The sequence below is a fragment of the Puma concolor genome, chromosome B1 (assembly GCF_028749965.1).
Source record: "Puma concolor isolate L17-30 chromosome B1, mPumCon1.1.hap2, whole genome shotgun sequence".
Classification (NCBI taxonomy): domain Eukaryota; kingdom Metazoa; phylum Chordata; class Mammalia; order Carnivora; family Felidae; genus Puma; species Puma concolor.
In genome coordinates, this window is record NC_141670.1 from 195,920,901 (window position 1) to 195,947,442 (window position 26,542).

General features: G+C 43.1%; 1 protein-coding gene across 2 annotated transcripts in view; it reads right to left on the reverse strand.

The window, feature by feature from the left end:
- Positions 1-26,542, reverse strand: part of CD38 (CD38 molecule) — a 56,776-nt gene that overhangs the window by 16,884 nt on the left and 13,350 nt on the right. For both annotated transcript variants that reach the window (XM_025922327.2, XM_086705401.1), the window contains exon 2: positions 1,223-1,352. In XM_025922327.2, coding sequence (XP_025778112.1) covers positions 1,223-1,352 — 130 coding nt within the window. The remainder of the gene's footprint in view (positions 1-1,222; positions 1,353-26,542) is intronic.

Genomic DNA, 26,542 nt, shown 5'->3' on the forward strand with positions numbered 1-26,542 from the left:
AGTCTACGTATAAACCCCAGGCCCCTCTGGCTCCAAACCCCAGGCTACCAACATTTCAACTGGTCACTTTCAAGGCCACCAAACGTGAGCAGTCACTGACCGCCTAACCTCACCAAGTCTCAGTGTTCTCACCGGTAAAATGGGAGGTGTTGACTCTTGACTTGTTTATTCTGCAGGGTGGCTATGAATTATCATCATCATCGTCAGAGGTCAAGGGAGAGTTTCGCAGTTATATAAAGTTGGGTCCTTTTTGTTTGGGTTGGTTGGGTTTCCCATAGGTTTGCTTTGCCTGATTTTTGGTCACGTCTCCTTCCTCCTTCCCTGTCCCTGGTTCTCTCTTAATTTTCTTCCTCAGATGTCCCAAATCCAGATGATATCCAGGTGCCGCAAAATCTCCACAGACGCCATCTCGGCCAACCACACATACACCCTAACCTCCAGATTTTTCTCCTCCCTCATCCTGGCCAAAATTTGGTCCTGTAGTCTCTTCCTTTGGCTTTTATCCTGTTTTGTTTTGTTGGGTTTTTTTTTAATGTTTATTTATTTTTGAGAGAGACAGAGACAGAATGTGAGCAGGGCAGAGGCAGAGAGAAAGGGAGACAGAATCCGGAGCAGGCTCCAGGCTCTGAGCAAGCTGTCAGCACAGAGCCCGACGCAGGGCTCGAACTCACAAACCGCGAGATCATGACCTGAGCCGAAGTTGGACGCTTAACCAACTGAGCCACCCAGGCACCCCCTGTTTTTTGTTTTGTTTTTTGTTTTGTTTTGTTTTTTTCAGTTTATTTATTTTGAGATAAAGAGTGCACGCACAAGTAAGGAGCAGAGAGAGAGAGAGGAAGTGAGAGAATCCCAAGCTGACAGCACAGAGCCTGATGCGGGGCTCAAGCTCATGAACCCTGAGATCACGACCTGAGCTGAGATCGAGAGTTGGATGTTTAACTGACTGAGCCACCCAGGCACCCTTTTTTATCCTCAGTTTTAAAAATCAATAACTCGGGGTGCCTCAGTCAGTTGGCTGACTGGGTGGCTCAGTCAGTTAAGCATCTGACTTTGACTCATCATCTCACAGTTCATGAGTCTGGGCCCCACATCAGGGGCTGTCAGCACAGAGCCCACCTCAGATCCTCTGTCCCCCCCCCCCCCCGGCCCTCCCCTGCTGGTTCTCTAAATAAATAAATAAATAAATAAACTTTGAAAAAAATCATTAACTCTATCCCGTTACCTTGTCACAAGGTACAGTTTGATTCGTCAGTTCCATCAATGGCTGATAGTCCTGTTCCGTGCTGCTGCAAGGATCCTTAGAAAGAAACGCATTTGTGAATGCCTTCCCTATCTTTTGGCAATCTTTATGTCTGTGAGATAAAACACGGAAAACAAAACAAAACATGAAAGGTTAGGTTTTGAACATAATTACCTGGGCGCGTGTCATCTACGAAGCACGGGCTGCATGCCTAGAACTTCACGCACATCTGGACAGCATTTTTTAAGAGATGACTGTTATCCTCCCCACCCTGCAACGTCCCTGCCTCTCCCAGAGCTGCTTCTCCGGTTAGAGACACAGACAGTAATCAAACGAGCAAATAAGTTAACAAAATCAGTACGGACTATTCCAAGTATTCAGAAAATCAAGGGGGCGGGGGGGCGACAGCAGAATACAGTGACCAGGTTAGGGAGGCTGGTCAGGACAGGTGTCCCTGAGAGATCATTTAAGCTAAGACTGAATGATGAGAAGGAGAACATTCCAGACAGAGGCTACTACAAGGACAAAGGCCCTGAAGCACACAGCATAGCTGCCACGGAAAGGAATAAGGAAAAGAGTGGTAAGAAATCAGGTCAGAAAAATAATCAGGCGGTAGATCACTTAGGTCTTTTGGACCAAAGAAAGGATTTCAAATTTTACTCTAATTACTGGCAAGCCATTGGATCGTTTTAAGCATGAGAGTGGTCTCATCTGACTTTTTTTTTTTGAGCCACCACTAGAAAATTCTGAGCTGGCCCTAAAGATAGAAGTCTCTGAAATAGAATTCAGACTCCTCGTCCCCTCCAGACAGCCCCCAACCATGAGGAGGCAGGTGGGTGGGGAAGAGCGGAGGGAGGAGGGATGGGGGCAGAGAGGGGCTAAGAAGACAGCGGCTGGAATCCCTTGTGTTCCTGTTAGCAGGTGCACAGAAACCCATCATTTCCTCGGGACAAAGAGGTGGGTTTCCCCTGGGAGCGCTCAGGTATCACGATCGGGATAAACCCTAACCTTTGAGGGCTTAAATAAAACACATGGTAAATCCTTTCGGAACACTGCCCAGTACAGAATAAAGGTTCACTCAACATCAGCAATAATATTTCCTGTCTTTCTTTTCGGGCCCCTTGCTCAGACCTTGCTGGCTGTGAGCAGTCATCTGCAGCCCATAGAGGCAGGCGTGGCCCATATAACTCCTGGGCCAACTTAGGAATGGGGCTCATCCTCACAGGGCCCGGAAGGGCACACAGAGTTAGTAGGTCCTGCACCTGGGATGGTGAGAACACCCGGCCCCTTGGGGTCAGATTAGGGTGCAAACCCAACCCAGAGGGTAACAGTACTGCCCATCCCCTTGTCCGCAGGCAATATGATTGTCTCCTTGATCTTCCACTCGTAGTAAGAATCAGCCTGTAAAATGTAATGGCTTTGATATGCAAAAGCCACAGGACAGAATTCCAGATCAGTCATCCGGTAGCTGGGTGGGCTGAGGCAATAATAATAATAATAATTTCGTAGTAGTAGTAGTAATAAACAATAACAACAAAAGGTAGCATTTATTGGGGGCTTAATATATATTGCACATACATATCTCATCTATTCTCCTATCATTTCTCTGAGCAAATGTATCAGTATTTGATTCAACTTAGTAAGACCTAAAATTGCAGGGACGCAACAGAGAATTTTATTTCTTGCTCATATCTCAAGCTCAAGGCCAGTATCTGGGATTTCTATGACATTGCACATATCAGAGACCCATCTGCTCAGTCCAAAATGACTACTTCAGTTCCAGCCATCATGACTACATTCCAGCCAACAGGAAAGATTAAGGAAAAGAAAGAGGAAGAGAAAGAAGGAAGAGGAGGGGAAAGCAGCAGCAGCAGTGGGCACGTGGGCTGCTTCTTAAGGACAGGCTCTTAGAAGATGTTCTATTTGCTGTCATCTCATTTGCTAAGATGTTATCACAGGCCACACCTAGCTGCAAAGGAAGGTGAGAAGCGCAATCTTTCACCTTGACGGCCATTGCAGATCAAAAATCACTACTTCGGTTCTAGAGAAGAAAGGGCCTTGGTCACAGGGAGATCCTACCGTTGTCCCATTTTACTGATGAGGAAACTTGAAGGCTGCAAAGTTATAGAACCGGTCAGAGGTCACCGGATGAGTGAGTGGGAAAGCCGGGACACGTCCCAAGTCTGTGTGACCCTGAAGGTCAGGCTCCCACCACCCTACGACAGCATTGCCTTGGAAGGCCGGCTAGAAAAGCGCTCCAGCCTCAGTTTCCCCATCTGTGAAAGGGAGGTAATATCACTTCACTCATGGGAGCTTCGAGAGAATTCGATGAGCTCACACACAACACCTGCAGGCTTCATGGAGGGCTCTTTGGAGCCGAGATCCCTCTACTCCCCAGTCTGCGCAGGACATTTCAACTGCCTCATGGCTTGCCTTCCAAAGCTGGGCCAGGAGACCATTATCCATCTGGCTTCCTCCATACACTGCACATTTCAAAGAAAACAGGTTATTGCATTATGTACTTCGATGTCAATCAAAATGTATGGGGCACCATCATGGCAAGTTTAGAGAAAAAGTGTTTGGTGGCTATGTCACTTTGGGGGATCATGTTTTACTTCCATTAATTTAATTCAGCGGCCTTCTCAAAAATGTCCTGTTCCGGATTCCAACTCCCTCATACAATTCTTCTACCAACATCTGCAGAACTTGAGGCAGACAAAGGCTGGAGGGGGAGAGATGTCTCCCTGAGATGAAGAGCAAGAGAATTTTCCACTACAAAAAAAAAAAAAAAATCTGGCAGGAAAGAGAAATGAACGTGCACCGAGAACCCACTGTTTACCAGATGTTTTTATGAACATGTTATGTAATCACCAAAGACTTGATGGAGCCTCCGGGAGAACTCACGAACCTCTAAAATTATTTTTATGTTTCTTAGGTATGTAGACCCCCAGCTCAGGAGACACTACCTTCTGGGCTCAAGGATCCCCATGTTGATAATAATTTAACGGAGCTCCTTGTCTAGAAGGAGCAGAGTTCTAGAACATAAACTGAAACAGACATGAGAAGAGTTTATGATTTAACTGCCTTCCCTTTCTCTGTCTCAGAGATCACAGCCTCCTTGTGTCCACAACTGAGAGAAAATGAGGAGGAGCAATCAGAAGACTGGGGTCAAGCTTTATGAAGCTACTTTTTTCTTTAATGTGTTATTTCTTTATTTTGAGAGATAGAGAGAACACAAGCGCAGGGAGGCGCAGAGAGAGGGAGGGAGAAAATCCCAAGCAGGGTCCGACTCTCAGCACGGATCCCAATGTGGGGCTCGATCTCACGACCTTGAGATCATGACCTGAGCTGAAATCAAGAGTCAGATGCTTAAGTGACTGAGCCCCCCAGGAGCCCCTGAAGTTTCTTTTTATCCTTAAACTCAAAAGTAAACATTGCACCCTGGATGTGCCAGTCACCATTTTGATCGGCATAAATACATATATAGAATTAAAAAGGCATTGGGATGGCACTGTAGGGAGGTGTCTGCAGTACTCATTTATAGATGTCAATGCAGAAAGGAGCCTCAAGTTCATTAGTGTGGCTTCTTTGCAAGAATCCCCCGTGTTCATGTTTGTTCCCCTGGGTAGAGCACCGTTCCATCAGATCAAATGATAGCCAAGCCAAGCTGCTCCGAGTAAATTGGCCGGTTATAAGAAACAGATGGCCTCAGGAACGTCTGTGTCCAACAGAGATGGAGGTGCGCATCTGACTGAAGAGGCGGCATGGGGGGCCCCTGGGTGGCTCAGTCCGTTGAGCGGCTGACTTCACCTCAGGTCACGATCTCACTGCTCATGGGTTCGAGCCCCACGTCGGGCTCCGCGCTCACAGATTGAAGACTGGAGGCGGCTTCAGGTTCTGTCTCCGTCTCTCTGCCCCTCCCCTGCTGACATTCTGTCCATCTATCTCTCTCAAATATAAGATAAAAACAACATAAAAAAATTGAAGAAGCAGCATGGAAGGAATAAGAGCCATTTCTGGAAATTGCTTTTTTTTTTTTTTTTTTGCATTAAAAATGGCTCTCCATTCCAAAATGGTGCTACTTCCAGACAGACCTGCTGCCTGGGTAGAGACTGTGAGCCCCAGGGCTATTCCCAAGAGCTGTCTGTGCCCGGATCAGACTGTGGGAAGTCATCGGGTCCTGTGGCTCTCAGCTCTGGCCACACTTGACCATCACCCGAGAGCTTCGGAAAAGACCGACTCCAGGCCAACCAAGTCAGAATGGCCCCCTCAGTGAATTTGACTACTGTGGGTACCTATCTTTCCATCACTGGCTGATTTCACTTAGCGCAATGTCCTCACAGCTTACCCGTGTTGTAGCAGGTGTCAGAATCCCCTGCCCTTTCAAAGGCTCAACAACATTCCACTGTAGGCTTACACCTCATTCTGGGTATCCGTTTACCCACCGTGGACACTTGGGCTGCTTCATCACCCACTCTTTCCTTCCACAAATACTTCCCGGGGTCCTACCGAGAGCCTCCCACCAGGCACGGAGCTATCCTCAAGGCACTCAGATGATGGTTGAGGGCAGAGAAAGACCAGAACTAATTACAATCAAAGCACCGGTGACTTTTGCCCAAGGCACCAAAACTTGAAAACACAATAAATAGTGGAACATTTTCTAATTCTCTACTACAGAGGATAGGCACGGGATTTAAAACCACACAACAAAAACAAAAACTCCTTGATTAGATGTTAAGCAGTCTTCTTTTTTGAAAATGATGTTTCTTTGTGGGTTCCCCTGTTGTTGTGGCTTGCAAAATCTATCTATATTTGTAACCGCCCGGGGTTTCTATGAGCCCCCTTTCTGGCTTCGCTGCCTTTGATGGGTTCCAGAGATTAGAGATGTGTAGCCAACAGAAGGGAATGGCGTCAAAAGGTGTCTCTGCTCAGTGGAAAACAAAGCAGCCTTTGAACAACGTATTTCTGCAGAGCTTGGAATCACTTGGGGGATGTTTATTTTATGGTAAGTGATGAAAGGAGACCTCACCTTCTAGAAAACAGGAAAAAGATGCACACCAAACTGGTAATTGGGGTTGCCTCTTGGAAGAAAAATAAAGGCAAATTTCCACTTTCACCTCATATTTTTCTGTATTGTTGGTTTACAATAAAAATGGATTATCCAAGGGGTGCCTGGGTGGCTCAGTCGGTTGAGCGACCGACTTCGGCTCAGGTCGTGATCTCGCAGTTTGCGAGGTCGGGCCCTGCGTCGGGCTCTGTGCTGACAGCTCAGAGCCTGAAGCCTGCTTCGGATTCTGTGTCTCCCTCTCTCTCTGCCACTCCCCCTCTCAGGCTCTGTCCCTCTCTGTCTCAGAAATAAATAAACATTAAAAGAAAAAAATTTAACAATGGATTATCCAAGCCAGCCAAAAAGGGGGGAAGGGGAGTTCAATTTTTTTAAATGAAGATATAGCAAAATCACAACCAATTTTTTAAAACTGAAAGAAAAGAAACCACGGCAATCAAACCATGTTTGTTTGTTTGCTTGTTTGTTTTTTGAGAGAGAGAAATAGAGAGCAAGCGGGGAAGGGGCAGAGAGAGAGGGAGACAGACATCCCAAGCAGGCTCTGCGCTGTCAGCACAGAGCCGGATGAAGGGCTCAAACCCACACACCGTGAGATCATGACATGAGCAGAAGTCAAGAGTCAGACGCTCAATCAACTGAGCCACCCAGGTGCCCCTCAAACCATGTTTTAAAATAGTTATACCTGGTGAGGAGTATAAGGTTGCCTTGTAATCATCCCATCTTATACTTTGACTTTTCCTACAATAAACATATATTACAATAGCGATCAAGGGGCGCCTGGGTGGCGCAGTCGGTTAAGCGTCCGACTTCAGCCAGGTCACGATCTCGCGGTCCGTGAGTTCGAGCCCCGCGTCAGGCTCTGGGCTGATGGCTCAGAGCCTGGAGCCTGTTTCCGATTCTGTGTGTCTCCCTCTCTCTCTGCCCCTCCCCCGTTCATGCTCTGTCTCTCTCTGTCCCAAAAATAAATAAAAACGTTGAAAAAAATAAATAAATAAAAAAATAAAATAGTTATACCTGGTGAGGAGTATAAGGTTGCCTTGTAATCATCCCATCTTATACTTTGACTTTTCCTACAATAAACATATATTACAATAGCGATCATAACAAAACTTTTATTTTCTTTTAGAGTAGCCTGAGCAATTAGACCAAACACTTGAGAATCTTGGGAAGCTTAGGACTTGGGTTTAAAGAAAACATACCACCTTAGGAATTCCTGTATCCAGCAGAGACAGAAGGGGATCTCTACTCCGTCACCACCCATCATTTCTGTGCCCTCCCTCACGTCTGCTAGCTACAAAGTGTCTTTTCTATCCCTCATCCTGTTAAAAACAATAGCATGTAATCAGGCAAGATGCCCTGGCCCCACCACTCAAGGCCCAGTGATGTGATATATGAGGAGGGGTAGGGGTGAGGGCCACAGACTTTCTCCAGTGGAACTGTCTCCCCTTCAAAGACTTTCTTGCATCCTCAAGCAAGACTGGGTTGTCAAATCCCTCCTCATCGCAGATCATACTCAGAGTCAGACTTGATGAATCATATCAAGGAGACAAGTCATTGAGAGGCTCAGTCAAAGGAAGGGAGGGAGGGATGCCACTTCCTACATCGCCCCTGGCGTCCTGCCTGCCTTCCTGCATGAGACACATGCTTTCTGGCCCAGAATCATGGATAACACCATGAAGTGACCTTTTGGGTTCTGTAGGGTTCGTTACACAACGAGAAGGATTAAAAGGATGCAATATCTCCATTTTATTACCCAGAGAGTTCCACTGCTTACATGACTTTCCAGGGAATCACGCCTCACAGATGATGAATCAATTTTCTCTAAGTCATCTTTAACCAAGGACGTCCTGTTAAGGGGATTCACGACATAGGCCACTTCGTTCTAGCAAATGGCGTTAGTCTATCTACCTGGAGGTCCAGTTGACCAGACCATTAGCCCACTCGCTTGCCTTCTTTCTTCCCCTCAAGATCATCCCTTCTTCCAAAATTAAGTCAAGCCATCACAGCCCAGCTGCTGTAGTTCCTTCCTCCTGGGGACCCAGAGAGAACAAGGTTATATATGGAGATGTTGGCGATGAAAAAGAGAATTGCGTTGGCCTGGTGTTCTCCTGTTGAACATAATTCAAGGGCACCTGACATCAAACATCTCTGTGACCCTGAGACTGTGATGTCAACAGACAATATCCACAACACACACACACATATGCACACACACACACACACACACACACAGACCAAATACCCTTGTATCGTAGTAAATATCAGTGACTGCTCCCTCTTTACCAGTGACAGCTTTGGCTTTGCTTCATGCTTGCAGCCTGGCAGACCCTATCACAGAACGACCCCCTTGCCCTGTGCTCCCTGGCAGCATCCAGGCAAAGCCAGCCTCTTTCCCCCAAAAGTTCATAAAAGAAGCCCCAATCCTATCAATCCTTTCTAACATGCTCACACTGAACCCTCCCCTGCCCCAGGGGCCCTCGTACTAGGGCTCACTCTTGGAAAGAGAGATGAAGCCCATCTTGTTCAACTGCCCTGTGTTCCTGGTGGTCTTGGGCTGAGGGACAATGACAGTAACCTCTAATCTTGAGAAGGATATTCAAGAATCAGAGGGCCTGTGAATACCAGCATGCCTTAATCAGTGTTTATGCTTGGCAGAAGCTCCAAAAGCAGCTTCTGGAAGACTCGATTTGTTAGTAAGAAAGTCTGCAGGCTGAGCTGATGTCTTAGCCATGACAGTATTTCTCTGCCTGCCTCCTTAGGATTCAAGGTCAGTGGCACGTCCTCCCCCTTCCTACTACTCTATTCCTTCCAGCAGACCCCAGATGGTTCCTCAGTTGCCCTATCCCCCATGAGTCGACCCTTCTTGTTGGCTTCTCCCCCTTTCTCCCTACTTCTGACCTACCCTGGCAGTTGTCTCCAGGAGCCCAGAGGCAGGAGGGAGCACTCGAAGGAAGAAGGAAAAGTGTATGACCACCACAGAGTGCTCCCCATGTGCCAGGCACTGTGCTTACTCCTTAACTCATACTATTTAAATCTCACACTAGCCCTGTGGGGAAGTTCCTATCATTAGAGCTACTGAAGCTCAGAGTTTAGCAACAAGACCAAAGCCGAACAATTAGCAAGGGGCAGACCTATCTGACATTCCAAACTCCACTCTTTCTCTGAACAATGCTGCCCCCCATAGGAGGTGAAGTTGTTCCTAACAGAAATGAGGACCGAAGACCCCAGAGGGGCTGTCCTTTCCCTAGATCTCATGCGAAGGTACAGACCAGAATAGACACTTGTTTCCCAAGTGATGGGATAAAGCCAATAGGGTACGGGGGGTGGGCAGAGAGTTAAAGTCTTACACAAGGTGAAAACCAAGTACATTTCATGGTTAAATCTGTATGTTGTCAGCCTACTTCACACGTCCTAACTTGGTGCTGTCACCTCTCAGGATATGCTGTCACCCTTCCCACAAATAATGGTTCTATTTCAAAGTCCCCGCCAATAAAGCAACATCAACCACTTAATATGTTGCTCCCCCAAGAAAGCTCTCACAGCCTAAAATCCTCATCCCTAAAAACACTTAGATCTCAAGGGGTAGTTACACTCATTCTGTAACTCTTCCTGCCGTGAAGTCCTGTAGGGAACATTGTCTTGGCCCAAAGGAAACATGAGAGCCCGTTAACTCAGTGGTTAATTCTTTAATTTGAGACTGAGGGAGCCTGAATTGAAGGCCAAGATTGCCACCTTGTGGGCAAAGAGAGCAACCAGCAAGATTCCCTGAGGAAGTCAGAATTTTGCAAGTAGGGTGTTAAGACAGAAGAAGACTCTTGGGGCTCCCCGCTGGCTCAGTATGTGGATTCTTGATCTTGGAGTCAGGAGATCAGGTCCCACATTGGGCATAGAGCTTACTTAAAAAACTCTTCAGGAAAGAGTATCCAATGGAAAAAAGACAGTCTCTTTAGCAAATGGTGCTGGGAGAACCGGGCAGCAGCATGCAGAATGAAGTTGGACCACTTTCTTACACCAGACACAAAAATAAACTCAAAATGGATGAAAGACCTAAATGTGAGACAGGAAACCATCAAAACCCCAGAGGAGAACTCTTTGACCTCAGCTGCAGCAATTTCTTGCTCAACACATCGCCAAAGGCAAGGGAAATAAAAGCAAAAATGAACTATTGAGACCTCATCAAGGTAAAAACCTTCTACACTGCAAAGGAAACAATCAACAAAACTAAAAGGCAACTGACGGAATGGGAGAAGATATGTGCAAATGACATATCAGATAAAGGGTTAGTAGCCAAAATCTATGAAGAACTTACCAAATTCAACACCTGAAAAATAAATAATCCAGTGAAGAAATGGGCAGAAGACATGAATAGACACTTTTCCCAAGAAGACATCCAGATGGCCAACAGACACATGAAAAGATGCTCAACATCACTTATCATCAGGGAAATACAAATCAAAACCACACTGAGATACCACCTCACACCAGTCATAGTTAGTCATAAAATTAACAATTCAAGAAACAACAGATGCTAGCGAGATGTGGAGAAACGGGAACCCTCTTGCGCTTTTGGTGGGAATGCAAACTGGTGCAACCACTCTGGAAAACAGTGTAGAGGTGCCTCAAAAAATTAAAAATAGAACTACCCTATGACCCAGCGATAACACTACTAGAAATTTATTTAAAGGATACAGGAGTGCTGTTTCATAGGGGCATATGTACCCCAATGTTTATAGCAGCACTTTCAATAGCCAAATTATGGAAAAAGCCTAAATGTCTATCAACTGATGAATGGATAAAGAAGATGTGGTTTATATATACAATGGAATCCTACTCAGCAATGAGAAAGAATAAAACCTGCCATTTGTAGCAACATGGGTGGTACTGAAGGGTATTATGCTAAGTGAAATAAGTCAGTCAGAGAAAGACAGATATCATATGTTTTCACTCATATGTGAAACTTGAGAAACTTAACAGAAGACCCTGGGGGAAGGGAAGGGGAAAAAATAGTTACAAACAGAGAGGGAGGGAGGCAAACCATAAGAGACTCTTAAATACAGAGAACAAACTGAAGGTTGATGGAGGAGGGGATGGAGAAAATGGGTGATGGGCATTGAGGAGAGCACTTGTTGAGATGAGCACTGGGTGTTGTATGTAAGCAATGAATCATAGGAATCTACCCCCAAAACCAAGAGCACACTGTATACGCTGTATATTAGCCAACTTGACAATAAATTATATTTAAAAAAAAATCTTCAGGAAAGCTTAGAAGTCACTAATTCCATTAATCTGGCCTGAAATGCCTGATACGTTCAAGAAACAGCAAAGAAGCCAGTACGGCTGGTGGCTGGAGCAGAGAAAGCCAGGTGGGCAGTAGACAGAAAGGAAGGCATACTGGGTGGGGTTCCCAGAGCCGTTGTCAGGAATGGAGCTTCTACACATGGAGAACTGTGGAGCCATAGAGGATCCACAGCGCAGGAAGCACATGATATTACTTAAGTTTCAAAGGATTTCTCTGACAGCTTCAGTGAGTATAGTCTGAAAGAGGAAGATAGACCAGTAATGTGAGCAAGTAGCTGTGGTGATGTGGACCAGGGCAGTAGAAGGAGAGATGGTAGGAAGTGATAGATTCCCTTTAGCCTTAAATTTCCTAATGGATTAGACGTGTGGTGTTAAAGAAATGAGGAGTCGATAATAATTCCAAAGTTCGTAGCCTGGGACGCTGGAAGGATGGAGTTGCCATGAACTGGGATGGAGAGGTTTAGGTGGAGATGGCATTGATCAGTTCTGTTTCAAACACGCTGAGCTTGAAGTTTCTATTAGATGTGCAAGTGAGGCTGTGGACTAAACAGACGGGTGTCTGATCCTGAAGTTCAGGAGAGGGACAATAGGCAGGAGAACGGGTGATTCTGGGAGCCAAGTGAAGAAAGTGTATTAAGGTGGTGGAAGTGATGAACTGCATCATATGCTCCTGATTAGCCAAGGAATACGAAGACCGAGAACTGATTGTCTGAATTATCATCAAGGAAGGGCTGCTTTAATTCCAAATGCAATGACACTGAGACTGCTGGCCTTTTAACTTAGACTTTCCAGCCTCCAGAATTGTAAGAAATCAATTTCTGGGGGCACCTGGGTGGCTCAGCCAGTGAAGTTGTCCAACTCTTGATTTCAGCTCAGGTCATGAACTAACAGTTTTGGGAGTGCAAGCCCCACATCAGGCTCTGCACTGACAGATTCTCTCTCTCTCTCTGCTCCTCCCCAACTCACACTGCCTGTGTCTCTCTCAAAATAAATACACTTAAAAAAAAAAAAGTAAAAAAAGAAGAAGAAGAAGAAGAAGAAGAAAGAAATTTCTGTTGTTCATTAGTCATCTGATTTATACTGTTCTGGTATAGCTGTCCACACAGACTAAGGCATGATCAATTGATTTTCAGCAAAAGTGTCAAAGCAATTCAATGGGGAAAGGAAAGCTCTTTCGATAAATGATGCGACAGCAAATAGATTTTCATATGTGAAAGAAAACTGAAATCTACCTTACTTCATACCCTACACAAAATTAACTAGGAGTTGAGGACAAACCTAAAACACAAGCTATACAGTCCCCAACTTACGATGGTTCCACTTATGATTTGATGCAAAAGTGATATGCATTCAGTAGAAACTGTACTTCAAATTTTGCATTTTGATTTCCTCCCAGGCCGGAGGTATGCAGTCTGATACTCTGTTGTGACCACTGTAAGCTCATGTAAGAATTCCGAGCATACTTTAGGTAGGCTAGGCTAAGCTATGCTGTTCAGTAGGTGAGGTGTAGTAAATGCATGTTTGACTTATGATATTTTCAATATATGATGAGTTTATTGGGATGTAACCCCATCATAAGTCAGGCAAGGTATATATAAGAAAAAGTGAACAAGTTGGATCTTATCAAGATTAAAAAAAAAAAAACCCAACTTGATTCCTTAAAAGCCTCCATTAAAGAAGAATAAAAGGCATGTCACAAAATGAAAGAAAAACTTTCAGTACACATCTGACAAAAGACTTGCATCCAGAATACCTAAACTGACAACTCAATAGTAAGAACAAAAACCAACTTTTTTTTTACGATTGGCAAGAGATTTGAAAGCATACTTCAATAAGCCCACGAGACAATGTTCAACACCATTAGTCATGAGGGAAATGCAAATTCAAAGTGCCATAAGGGGTGCCTGGGTAGCTCAGTTGGTTAGATGTCCAACTCTTGATTTTGGCTCAGGCCGTGATCTCACAGTTTATGAGATTGAGCCCCACGTTGAGCTTTGTGCTAACAGCTCAGAGCCTGCTTTGGATTCTCTCTCACCCTCTCTCTCTGCCCCTCCCCCGGTTGTGTGCTCACCATCTCTCTCTCTCTCTCTCTCTCTTTCTCAAAATAAACTTTTTTTAAAAAGCACCATAAAAATACCACTACAAATGCATCAGAATGGCTAAAGTGTAAAAGTCTGATAATATCAAGTGTTAGTAAGAATGTGTAGCAACTAGGGGCACCTGGGTGGCTCAGTCGGTTAAGCAGCCAGCTTCGGCTCAGGTCATGATCTCACGGTTCATGAGTTCGAGCCCCACGTCAGGCTCTGTGCTGACAGCTCAGAGCCTGGAGCTGCTTCGGATTCTGTGTCTCACCCTCTCTCTACCCCTCCCCTGCTCATGCTGTGTCTCTGTCTCTCAAAAATAAATAAAGATTAAAAAAAAGAATGTGTAGCAGCTAGAATAATTGTACACTGATGGTGAACATGTAAAACTATACAATTACCTTGTAGGACAGTTTAGTAGTTCCTTAAATAGCTAAAGCATGTGGCTCTGCTATTTCAATTCTGGGTAGTTGCCCAAGAGAACGAAACTATATATCCACACAGAAACTTTGTTCATAGGAGCTTTACTCACAATATCCAAAGTGAAATACAAGCCAAATGTTCATCAAAAGAGGAATGAATAAACAAGTTCAGGTATATAAACACACAGTGGACTACTATTCAGAAATAAAAGGGAACAGACTATTAATACATACAACAGGGATGAATTTCGAAAGCATCACATGGAGGCCATGAAAAAGCCAGACACAAAGGAGTACACAGGATATGATTCTATTTATATAAGTACTTCCAAAAAACGTAAACTAATATCTAGTAACAGAAATCAGACAGTGCCTGCTGGATATCAAGACATTAGTGATTTAAACAATGTGGTAGTTGTTTAGGGATAGATTATAGAACAGATTAAAGAACCCAGAAACAAGCTAACAGGTCTGAAATGCAAATAGAAGTGGCATTATAAAGCCCTGAGGAAAGGATGAATTGTTTGATAAATAGTACTCACACAACTGACTATCCATCTGTGGGGAAAAAATGAAATTAAGTCCCTACCTTACACCACACACGAAGACAAATTCAAAGTGGATAAAAGAGTTCATTGCAAAAAGCAAATGTTTAACATTTTTGGAATACATGTGACCTTTATTGTGACCTCTGAGAAAATAAATTCTTAAATAAGGTACAAAAGGCACAACCACAAAAGATAAATATGATTACATTAAAATCATCAGCAATACAAGGAATCTAATAAAGTCAAGAGTCAAGACACAGATTGGGAGAACATATTTGCAATCTGCATGACTAACAAAAAATTAGGATCTTGAATGTGTAGAGGAGACAGACAATTCAACATACAAACAGGCAAAATACAAAAATAGGTACTTTACACACACACACACACACACACACACACACACACACACAAACCAGAGCGGCCAATATAAGCGCATAAAAAGATGATCAGTTGTGTTAGTCATCAGGAAAATGAAAACTAAAGCCACAAAAAGATGCGCAAAATTGTTCCGAGCGATGGTGAGGACGGAGCAACAAGGACTTTTCCGAAAGTCAGGTGACACCACAAATGTGGAGACCAGTCTGGCCGTATGTAATATGGCAGACACTGCTGGTTCCCAGCCCAAACAGATTTTCCTCACTCTTCTTCCCTCTTGGCAAAGCATGCCTCCTCTCACGTTGATTCAAAATATCAAAGAGCTCACAAGCCTCCTTTCCAGTTTGGGAAGCCATGTGGCTCTATTCTGGCTAATGAAATGCAGCACAGAGGCAATTGAGAGAGGTCTCCCGAGAAAGATGCTATTCTCTGATAAAAAGAGACTTGAAATGGGGGCATTCTTGCCATCCTCCTGTTCTCTGTCCCTGGGCATCGTTCTATAAGGAAAGACATAATAGCTGGAACTGCAGCAGCCATCTTGGGACCAGAAGCCACCCAGGGAGATGGGAGAGCAAATAAGAAGACTTGGTCCATCACTGAGCAGCTGAACTGGACTCTAGGACCACATCACTTCTGGTTGGCTGGTTATGTGTGTCTGTAAAAACCTCTTGTTTTAAACTACTTTCAGGGGCGCCTGGGGGGCTCAGTGGGTTAAGCGTCGACTTCGGCTCAGGTCATGATCTCACGGTTCGTGAGTTCGAGCCCCATGTCGGGCTCTGTGCTGACAGCTCGGAGCCTGGAGCCTGTTTCAGATTCTGTGTCTCCCTCTCTCACTGCCCCTCCCCCGCTTGTGTGCGCACGTGCTCTCTCTCTCTCTCTCTCTCTCTGTCTCAAAAATGAGTAAACGTTAAAAAATATTTTAAATAAGTAAATAAGTAAACTACATTCATCTGAGTATTCTTTTACTTGTAGCCAAAAGCATCTTAATTGGTACACTCACTGTTATGGGATGAATTGTGTCCACCCAAAAGATGTCCCCCCACAACCTCAGACTGTGACCTTATTTGGAAATAAGGTCCTAGAAGATGTTCAAGTTAAGCTGATGATAGGGGTGAACCCTAGTCCAATATGACCAGGATCCTCATAAAAGGGAGCAAGTTGGACACAGGGAGAGACACGCACAGAAGAAAGACAATGTGAAGACACAGGGAGAATGGCCTATACTAGACAAGGAACAGCCGAGGCTTCTAGAAACTAGGATAGAGCTATGGAACAGATTCTTCCTCACAGCCTTCAGAAAGAACAATCCCTTCTGACACCTTGACTTCAGATTTCTGGCTCCAGAAATGTGAGACAATACATTTGTTAAGCCACTCAGCTAGCGGTGCTTCCTTACTGCAGTCCTAGCAAACTAATACACTCGATAAAGGGGAAAATGGCATACGCCATGGCTTCGTATTTCTTTTTTTTTTTTTTTTAACGTTTATTTATTTTTGAGACAGAGAGAGACAGAGCATGAACGCGCGAGGGTCAGAGAGAGAGGGAGACACAAAATCCGAAAGAGGCTCCAGGCTCTGAGCCGGCAGCACACAGCCCTACGCGGGGGCTCGAACTCACGGACCGCGAGATCGTGACCTGAGCCGAAGTTGGACGCTTAACCGACTGAGCCACCCAGGCGCCCCCGGCTTAGTATTTCTATCTGTAGCTAAATGCCTTAGGAGGAAATCATATGCAGGAGCAGACTTGTGTTCTGGCATTGTTTATGCCAGCAGAAACTGAGGATAAGAGAATAGATTAATTAATGTAAGATATGGTCATTCAGTAGGATCTCATACACGAGTTGAAATAAATGAACTGAAGCTCATATATCCACAAGGATAAATCTCTAAAACAACATGATTACGATTACCAAAATACATTGGTAACGGGAAAAAGTAAAGCTTACTCTGCAGGGCAAAACACAAAATAAATAATAATTAAAATCAGAATGCAGTAACATATTCCCTTATCAAATTGATAAAAAAAAAAAATCAGAAAGTTTGAAAACACCCTATATTGTACAGGTATGGCAAAACAGAAACTTTTATTGCCTCAGGAGGTGATTTGCCTCATAGAAATTTGGCTATTTTCAAAATTAAAAATGGTGTAGCCTTGAATTTAGTGATTCCTCTTTCAAGATTCTATCTCACACAAGAATTTACTGCAGCACTGTTTGTAAGATATTACAAAAGTTTTTTTTTAAAAACCTCAATTGCCCATCAGTACAAATCTAAAATATGGTAAATCCATACACTGGAATATGATGTAACCATTAGAATGAGACAGAACTACACTAATAATCAAGATACAACTGTAAAATGAAAACAGAAGAGTGAGGCACAGAGGGGACAATGTGTGGGGCGGGGGAGAGAATATGGGAAAAATGCTTATATATCCAGAGAGCATTTCTAAAAAGATGCAAGAGAGACACACAGCAGTATTTGCCTCTGAGAAAGAAGGGAAATTGAAGGGAGGTGTATTTTGATTTTCCCGGTCACACATTATTTCTTTAAGCCTAAAAAAAAAGACAAATCGAGAGGAGATACTGACGTGAGAATAAGGAATATTGAAGAAAGCAAAAGATGTCCCTTGAGAGGGAAGATGACGTCAACTAGCCAGGTAAATACAAAGGAGGCTATTGGTCGTGGTAAATGGATGTGTTCCTATCCGGCAGTTCAACAGTCCTTTTGAAAAAATTGCATCTAGAAGTGCTAAAACATGAAATGTAATCGACCATCTTTGATCTAAGTCTCACACCTTCTTTGAAATTTTACATCTCTCAGTTTCTGTATGTTTTTAGTCTTTCTTTGCTCTTGAAGAATTCCCAAGGAGATTTGGTTACTGCCAACTTTGACACTGCTCTGGATAAGTTCATTCATCAATAAGTTCTTACTCCCAGGAGATGCAATAATGAGGAGGGAAATTTTATTATGAATTTTATAATATTTAAATTATGAGGGGCTCCTGGGTGACTCAGTTCCTTAAGCGTCAGATTCTTGATCTCGGCTCAGGTCATGATCTCACGGTCATGAGATCCAGCCCGGTGTTGGGCTCTGTGCTGACAGTATGGAGCCTGTTTGGGATTCTCTCTCTCTCCTTCTCTCTCTGCCTCTCCACCGCTCATACACTCGCTCTCTCAAAATAAATCAATAAACTTTAAAAAAGAATAAACAAAAATAAACTGTGAGGTCCCAACACCACAATAACTATAATATTTGCTTGATAGTCATAATAAAAGTAACATTTGAACAGAATCAAGGCAAACATGGATGGAGACCAAAGAAATATATGCCTTGGGGAATTTCTAATGTCCCTTCAAGTCAGACTTTACTGATTCAAAGCATCCAAAGACCAAAGATGTAGATAACTTTCTACCACGTGGATGCATCATGTTTAATACATCCTACTAGGAAGTGGAAAACTGGACCTTAGCAATTTTTGTAAATGTCATATTATAGAAGGTATTTAAATTAGCTCTGTAAAACTGCTTATTCTGAAACCATCCATTTAAGCAGCTCGACACTTTCCTTTTTATTTATTTTTTATTTATTTATTTTTTATTTTTTTGGTAACTGTGGCATTCATCACTATTTAGAATTCCATTTTGGGGGTCAAGTGATTTTGTATTCTTCTCTGTATTTATGTATTTTTCTGAATATGCTCTAATAGGCTTGTTTTATTTTTGTAATTAGGAAAAAATAAGTCATTGCAAGGACAAAGAAAGTCCATTTATTCTTGAAATTTCTGATGTCAGTTTTCACTTTCTTTTTTGTCTTCAAAACAAGATTCTCATCATCCCATCCTTTCAGAGTAGATATTTACTGGTGATATTTTGTTGAAAAAGATGATGCCTTATTCCCCACTGAGGTCAATTACAAAAATCCATGAAAAAAATTATTCTTCCCCTACCAAACCCCTGAGTCTTTGAAACACACACACATACACACGCAAAACACACATACACACACACACGCGTGTGCACGCATGAAATCAATTCTTGATTTTATCTCATCCAGCTTCCCGTTTTGTTCTTAACATCTTCGTGCTAAAGAAAACTTGGCCTTACAGCACCTGCCTGGCTCAGTCAGTAGAGCGTGCAACTCTTGACCTCAGGGTTGTAGGTTTGAGCCCCACCTTGGGCATGAAGCCTACTTAAAAAATAAAAATAAAAATAAAAATAAACCCACAAACTTGTAAATATGTTTTTACTTGTTTTGATTATATAATTTAATTGCACCATACATAAATTGGGTACGTGGAAAAAGAAAAACCTTTTTTTAACTATGAAAATCAAGTTTTGTCAAGTATGACAATAGCATTTCAGCTATGTTTTTTAAATGTTATTTTTTTGTTAGCGATATAGACTGAAGTATTTATACACAAAATGACATGAAGTCTGGAATTTGCTTTCAAGTACTTTAGAGGGAAAGAAAAGTGAGGAGATTGAAGAAATAAGACAGCAAAATGTTGATAATCATTAAGGATGGGTATGAGGTAAATGGGGTTAACTACTGTTCTTTCTAGTTTTACCTTTTTTTTGAACATTTCTATAACAAAAACTTCCAATCCTACTGGGGCTTGTGCTGTTTCGCCTTGCCTCTGCACCTCTTCCTTTTGCCTAGAAGGCTCTCCCCCAGACATTTCTGGGTTTGCTCTCCCTCTTTATTCATGTCTTTGCTAAAATGTCAGCTTTTAGTGAAGCTTTTCTTATTTTATTATTGTACCTAACACCACCCCCGAGCCCACATTATAGCATTTTCCATCATCTGCCACACGGTATATTTTCCTGCTTTATTCACTGTCTGGACCCCAATCCCACTAGAATAAAAGACCCGTGTGAGCAAGGGCGTAGTCTGTTTTATTCACTACTGTCTCCCCAGGATTGAGAAGAGTTTCTGGAACATAACAGGAGCTTGAGAAATACTTTTGGGATAAATGTGTTATGAAAATATTTACAATTTGGAGTGGGCAGGATGTCCTTTCAATGTCAACAGGGCATTGTTTGATAGGTTTTCCCCGACAGTTATTTAATTATCTAGCAGAATGTATCTTTGTTATTTTTATTCACTATCAAAGCTTATGAAGTTAGATGGTAACAATATACATCCTGTTGGTTAAAGATGCAAATAATTTTTGTCTGATAGAAAAGATACATCCCAAAGGTTATGGCTTTTAATTAACTTGTAGAGCATTAACCAGTTTTGTGCCTAACCTATCTAATATTCTACTTCAAATATGTATAAATATTTAGTGCCCCCAAGGTGTTCTTTGAACTGACGTTATCATTTTACTGATTTCTTCATAAATGAGTAAATAAATCTTTGGCATGCATTGCTTCTATTAATGAAAGGCGTGCTCTTAACTTGCTGAAACTTCTACCCTGACACATGAATTCCAGTCGTGAGGAGCTGTGCAAATGTTGGCTGTTATTCTTGACTTTTTGCTATTTGAGGCTCTGATTCTGCCTTACAGAGAGAGCAACACAACACACGCCTGATCCCTTGGCATTGAGACTATTCTTCAACCAAAAGAGATCCCCAGGTCACCCATACTCTGTCACATCAGATTTCTTCAAGCCAAGCAGCCCCAGGCCCTCAAACTTCTTTATCCAGCTTCTTCTCCTGCTGCCCCCACTTCAGGATCAACTAACTTGTTAGTCACTCTTGAACTTAAGCACCTAGGACTGAAAACAGATGGGATGATGGTGGCTTTTTCCAGGTGGGATAAATAAGACTTTACACTGACCTACTTAGGCTGACAAGCAACACAATTCTGACACAGAATGATGAATAGATCTCTTGGAATGTATCTTTCCGGCCAACTCCAGCCAACTGTAGGCATCTATGTGGCACGCTGTGTAGACAGTTTTGACGCTGGGCCAGGCTCACCCGGTGTGCCGGGATCACTCAGCAGTGTCTTCCACAGGCACAGGATTAGGAGAGCAGAGCATACACTACCATCTTTCCTGACCCAGCTCTAAGAGGTGGTGGTTCAAGAGGAGAGATAAGCCACAAAGAAAATGTTCTGGCCACCAGGCAGGACACGGCATTCTGCTGCTTTACCTGCAGATATCCGTAAGTACAGTACGACAATGCTCTGGGCTCTGGGACCTTGCTTCCCTAAAAGGGGGAGTCCAAGGACCTCACACTGCGGCCTCATGACTCACCTTTGAGACAGACAAAATAACAGATGCCTCCATCGGGAGACTACACAAATGCTCCTATGTTAGGAATGGGCTGCCTCAGGCCCTGAGATGTGCTGAGAACACAGTCTTTTGCAAGTTGTAGGATACAATGGCTGCAGGCTGTGCAGTTAGTTCAAAAACCAGCTCTCCCACTTACCAGCCCTGGTCCTTAGAAGAATCATTCCATGTCTCAGTTTTTCCATCAGTCTGGTGGGTCTGATGATCCCAAGTATGGAAAGAAGACAACTTTCAATCCCCACCCTGCCATGTACTAACTACAAAACCGACTTCGTGGGCATCTGACCAAAGCAATCACATGGGGCCCTGGATTCAGAAAGTTCCCACACTTGGAGTTTAATGCTCTGCAGTTGCTGTCTAGAAATTCTCCATAATTTTGTCATTGCTTTGTGTCTTGTAGGAGAAGGCCAATGGGCAACTGAAGCCTGAACCAGGGGCTTGAAGCTTTGTTCAGACCTCTTACTGTTTTCTCACCTCCCAAGGGAGGGAAGGTTCTCCAGCTGCCACCCTCCACCCCCCGCAGGAGCATGAGTGCAGGAGGCTAAGGATCAGGTGAATTGTAGAGTGTGGCCCCAGGTACCTAGGAGGGTCAGCTTTGTCCCTGCAAGAATCCCAGTGTCCAAGGATCTCAACATTAAATAGCAAGTAAAAACCATATGACCCATGTGACAAGACCTCAGAAGAAAGTAAGAGCTTTCTCTGGCTTTTTGAACAATGAGCCTTGCGTTTTCATTTTGCACTGGGACCCACAAACTACCCAGCCTGTTCTGACTGTAGAGTAAGCCAAATTATTTAACCTTTCTCAGGCTCCATTTCCCCAACCACAGGATGTGCATCCCGAGACTTTTCTGACACGATTCTGATAAAGTTTAAAAAGAACCAACTTTCGCACCTGAGCGGGAGGGGGGCCGCCACAGGCTCTGCAGTGATCTCAGGGGCACCCTGGGAGAGAGCAGTCCCTTCCTTGAGTATCGTGGGAAGAGGGTGTATTGCCCCCACAAGGACAAAAGACCCAGGGAATGTGAACTGGTGCAGCTATTCTGGAGAACAGTATGGAAATTCCTCAAGAAACTAAAAATAGAACTACAATATGACCCAGCAATTGCACTATTAGGTATTTACCCAAAGGATACAAAAATACAGATTCGAAGGAGCACATGCACCTCGATGTTTATAGCGGCTTTATCAACAAGAGCCAAACTAGGGAGAGAGCCCAAATGTTCATCGACTGATGAATGGATAAAGATGTGGTATAAGCAGTGAGTCAAGCTGGCGGAGAAGTAGGAAGATTGCAATTTCCCTCATCCCTCAAACACAGCAGTATTGAGGCCAGAACAGTTGGAACACCAGGAATCCAGGCTCCAGAGTGACAGAAACATCCCCACAGACGTACAGACACAGGTTGGCAGGACAGAGTTGTGTGTTTGTGTATCGGGAGAGATAAAAGGAGCAGCATAGGCATGGAGGGGAGTATCCCCTTTAGTGGAGAGAAAAATGGAAGAGAAAGAGAGGCTGTGTAAGTGTGGGATTGTATTTGGACAAGAGAAAACCTCTCTGGACCACGGATGGGGGGACGAAAAATACGGACAGAGCCAGTTTCTACCTTGCAAACAGGCTTAGGAGCTAAAGGTCAGGGTTTTCAGGGGTGCACAACTTGTTCCAGACCAGAGCTGGCTGTGTGTGTGCACCTGAGTGGGAGGGGAGCCGGCCACAGGCTCTGCAGTGATCTCAAGGACACACTGGGAGAGAGCAGTCCCTCCCTTGAGTATTGTGGGAAGAGGGTTTATTGCCCACACATGGACAAAAGACCCCGCAGGCACCAGCCAGAGGCCCTTTGTCAGCTGGGCAGAGTGGCACTACCCTAGACACGGGCTGGGGAGGATACCTTAAGACATAGGGGTCTGAATCCAAGCAAAGCACCTAGGAGCTGCAGGAGACTGTGGAGCAGGGTGAGCCAGCCTGCCTGGGCTACTCTGTGAAGGCTGCCTGAGCAGCATGGTTTGAGACACTCAGTCCAGGGAGGAGAGACTGTCACCATTTTTCTTCCCATCACCAACAAGGTGGGACTTCAGGGAGCAGGACAACAGCCTCCAGTGGAGGTGGGACCACTTACACCAAACCCTGCCCCTGCAGGTCTGCTAACTGCTTATCGACCAGAGTGAGATTGACACTGACGGAACCAGAGGGCCCCTCCTCCAGACCAGCACAGCCACCAGTTCCAAGGCACCAACAGACAACTGTCCTGTGGTTTTGTAGGTCTGTCTGTTTTTTTGTTGTTATTGTTTCGTCTTCTGTCTTTCTTTCTCTGTTCCGGTGTTTCTTTGTTTAATCAGGCACTTTTATTCTATCCTCTTTACACCTTTTCTGTATCTCCTTCTTCTTTATTTTCCTCTCTTTCTCTCTCTCTGGATTAAGCCCTATAGTTTCTTTGATTCTCTGCCTGATCTTTTTTTTTTTTTCTGCCCCTGTCATTTCTCTCTTTGTATAAGATAAGGCTTCTTCCTTCCCCTCCTTTTTTCCTTTTTTCCAGGGTTACTTTAATGAACAAGTCAAAACACACCTGGACCAATCCACCACTACGAGCAGTGAGATAAACCAACAAAAAATGCAACAGAGTGCACACAACACACTCTAAAAACATTTCCTAAAGTGCCAGGCTCTGGACAGTGTATGACCCCTTTTTAATATAGTAGTATTTGCAGGTGCAGGACATATAACAAGCTATTAAAACACATAGAAGACAGAAAACTAGCCAAAGTGATGAAGTGGAAGAATTCCCAAAAGAAATTCCAGGAAGAAATAACAGCCAGAGAATTGCTCAACACAGATATGAACAATTTATCTGATCAAGGATTTAGAATAATAGTCACAAGACTAATAGCTGGGCTTGAAAAAAGCATAGAAGACAGCAGAGACTCTATCGCTGTAGAGATTAAGGACCTAAGAAATAGTCACGATGAATTAAGAAATGCTGTAAATGAGATGCAAAATAAACTAGATGCAGTGACAGCAAGGATGGAAGAAGCAGAAGAGAGAATAGGTGAAAGAGAAGATAAAATTATGAAAAATTATGAAGCTGAAAAAAAAGATGGATTGGAAATTACTAGACCACTAGGGGAGAATTAGAAACCTAAGTGACTCAATGAAGTGAAATAATATCCATATCATAGGAGTTCCAGAAGAAGAAAAGGGAAAGAAAGGGGCAGAAGGCTTATTTGAACAAATTATAGCTGACAATTTCCCTAATCTGGGGAAGAAAGCAGACATCCAAGTCCAGGAGGCACAGAAAACACCCTACAAAATCAACAAAAACAGGTCAACACAAGGACATATTGTAGTGAAACTGTCAAAACATAAGATAAAGAAAGAATGCTGAAAGCAGCTAGGGACAAACGGGCTTTAACCTACAAGCATAGACACACAAGATTTACAGCAGACCTATCATCCACTGAAATTTGGTGGGCCAGAAGGGAGTGGCAGGAAATATCCAATGTGCTTAATAGGAAAAATATGCAGCCAAGAATCCTTTATCCAGCAAGGCTGTCATTCAGAATAAAAGGAAAGATAAAGTCTTTCCCAGACAAACAAAAACTAAAGGAGGTTATGACCACTAAATCAGCCCCGTAGGAGATCCTAAGGGGAACTCTGTGAGTGGGAAGCAGAAAAGACTACAAAGGACCAGAAGCATCACCACAAGCATGAAACCTACAGAGAACACAATGATACTAAATCCATATCTTTCAATAATCATTCTGAATGTAAATGGACTAAATGCTCCAATCAAAAGACTAGGGTATCAGAATGATAAAAAAAAAAAAAAAAAAGAAAGAAAGAAAGAAAAGAAAAGAAAACAAGATCCATCTATATGCTGCCTACAAGAGACTCATTTTAGACATGAGGACACCTGCAGATTGAAAGTGAGGGGATGGAGACCATCTATCATGCTACTGGATGTCAAAAGAAGCTGGAGTAGCCATATTTATATCAGACAAACTAGATTTTAAACCAAAGACTGTAACAAGAGATGAAGAAGGGCATTATATAATAATTATAGTGTCTATCCATCAAGAAGAGCTAACAATTGTAAATGTTTACACCCCCAACATGAAATCACCCAAATACATAAATCAATTAATCATAAACATAAACAATCTCGCTGATAAAAATACGGTAATTGTAGGTGACTTTAATACTCCACTTATAGCAATGGACAGATCACATAGGCAGAAAATCAATAAGGAAACAGTGGCCTTGAATGACATACTGGACCAGATAGACTTAACAGATATATTCAGAATTTTTCATCCAAAAGTAGCAGAATACACATTCTTCTCAAGTGCACATGGAACATTCTCCAAAATAGACCACATACTTGGTCACAAAACAGCCCTCAACAAATACCATTAATATTTTCAGATCACAACGTTATGAAACTTGAAATCAACCACAAGAAAAAATTTACAAAGCCTCCATATACATGGAGGTTAAAGAACATCTTACTAAAGAATGAATGAGTCAACCAAGAAATTAAAGAAGAAATTCAATAATATGTGGAATCAAATGAAAATGAAAACACAACAGTCCAAACCTTTCGGGATGCATCAAAGGCAGTTCTAAGAGGAAAATACATTGCAATCCAGGCCTATCTCATGACACAAGAAAGATCCCAAATACAGAACCCTACCACATACCTAAAAGAACTAGAAACACAGCAGCAAAGAAAGCCCAAAGCCAGCAGAAGAAGAGAAATAGTAAAGATTAGAACAGAAATAAACAATATAGAATACAAAAAAAAAAAAAAACAGTAGAACAAATCAATGAATCTAAGAGCTGATTTTTTGAAAGAATAAACAAAATTGATAAACTCCTAGCCAGACTTCTCAAAAAGAAGGGAGGACCCAAATAGATAAAATCATGAATGAAAGAGGAGAGATCAAAACCAGCACCACAGAAATATGAACAATTATTAAAGAATACTGTGAAAAATTATATGTCAACAAACTGGACAATCTGGAAGAAATGGACAAATTCCTAGACACACACACACACTACCAAAACTCAAACAGGAAGAAATAGAAAATTTGAGCTGACCCATAACCAGCAAAGAAATTGAATGAGTTATCAAAAATCTCCCAACAAATAAGAGTCCTAAGCCAGATGGTTTCTCAGGGGAATTTACCAGACATTTAAAGCACAGTTAATACCTATTCTTCTCAAGCTATTCCAAAAAATAGAAACTGAAGGAAGGCTTCCAGACTCATTTTATGAA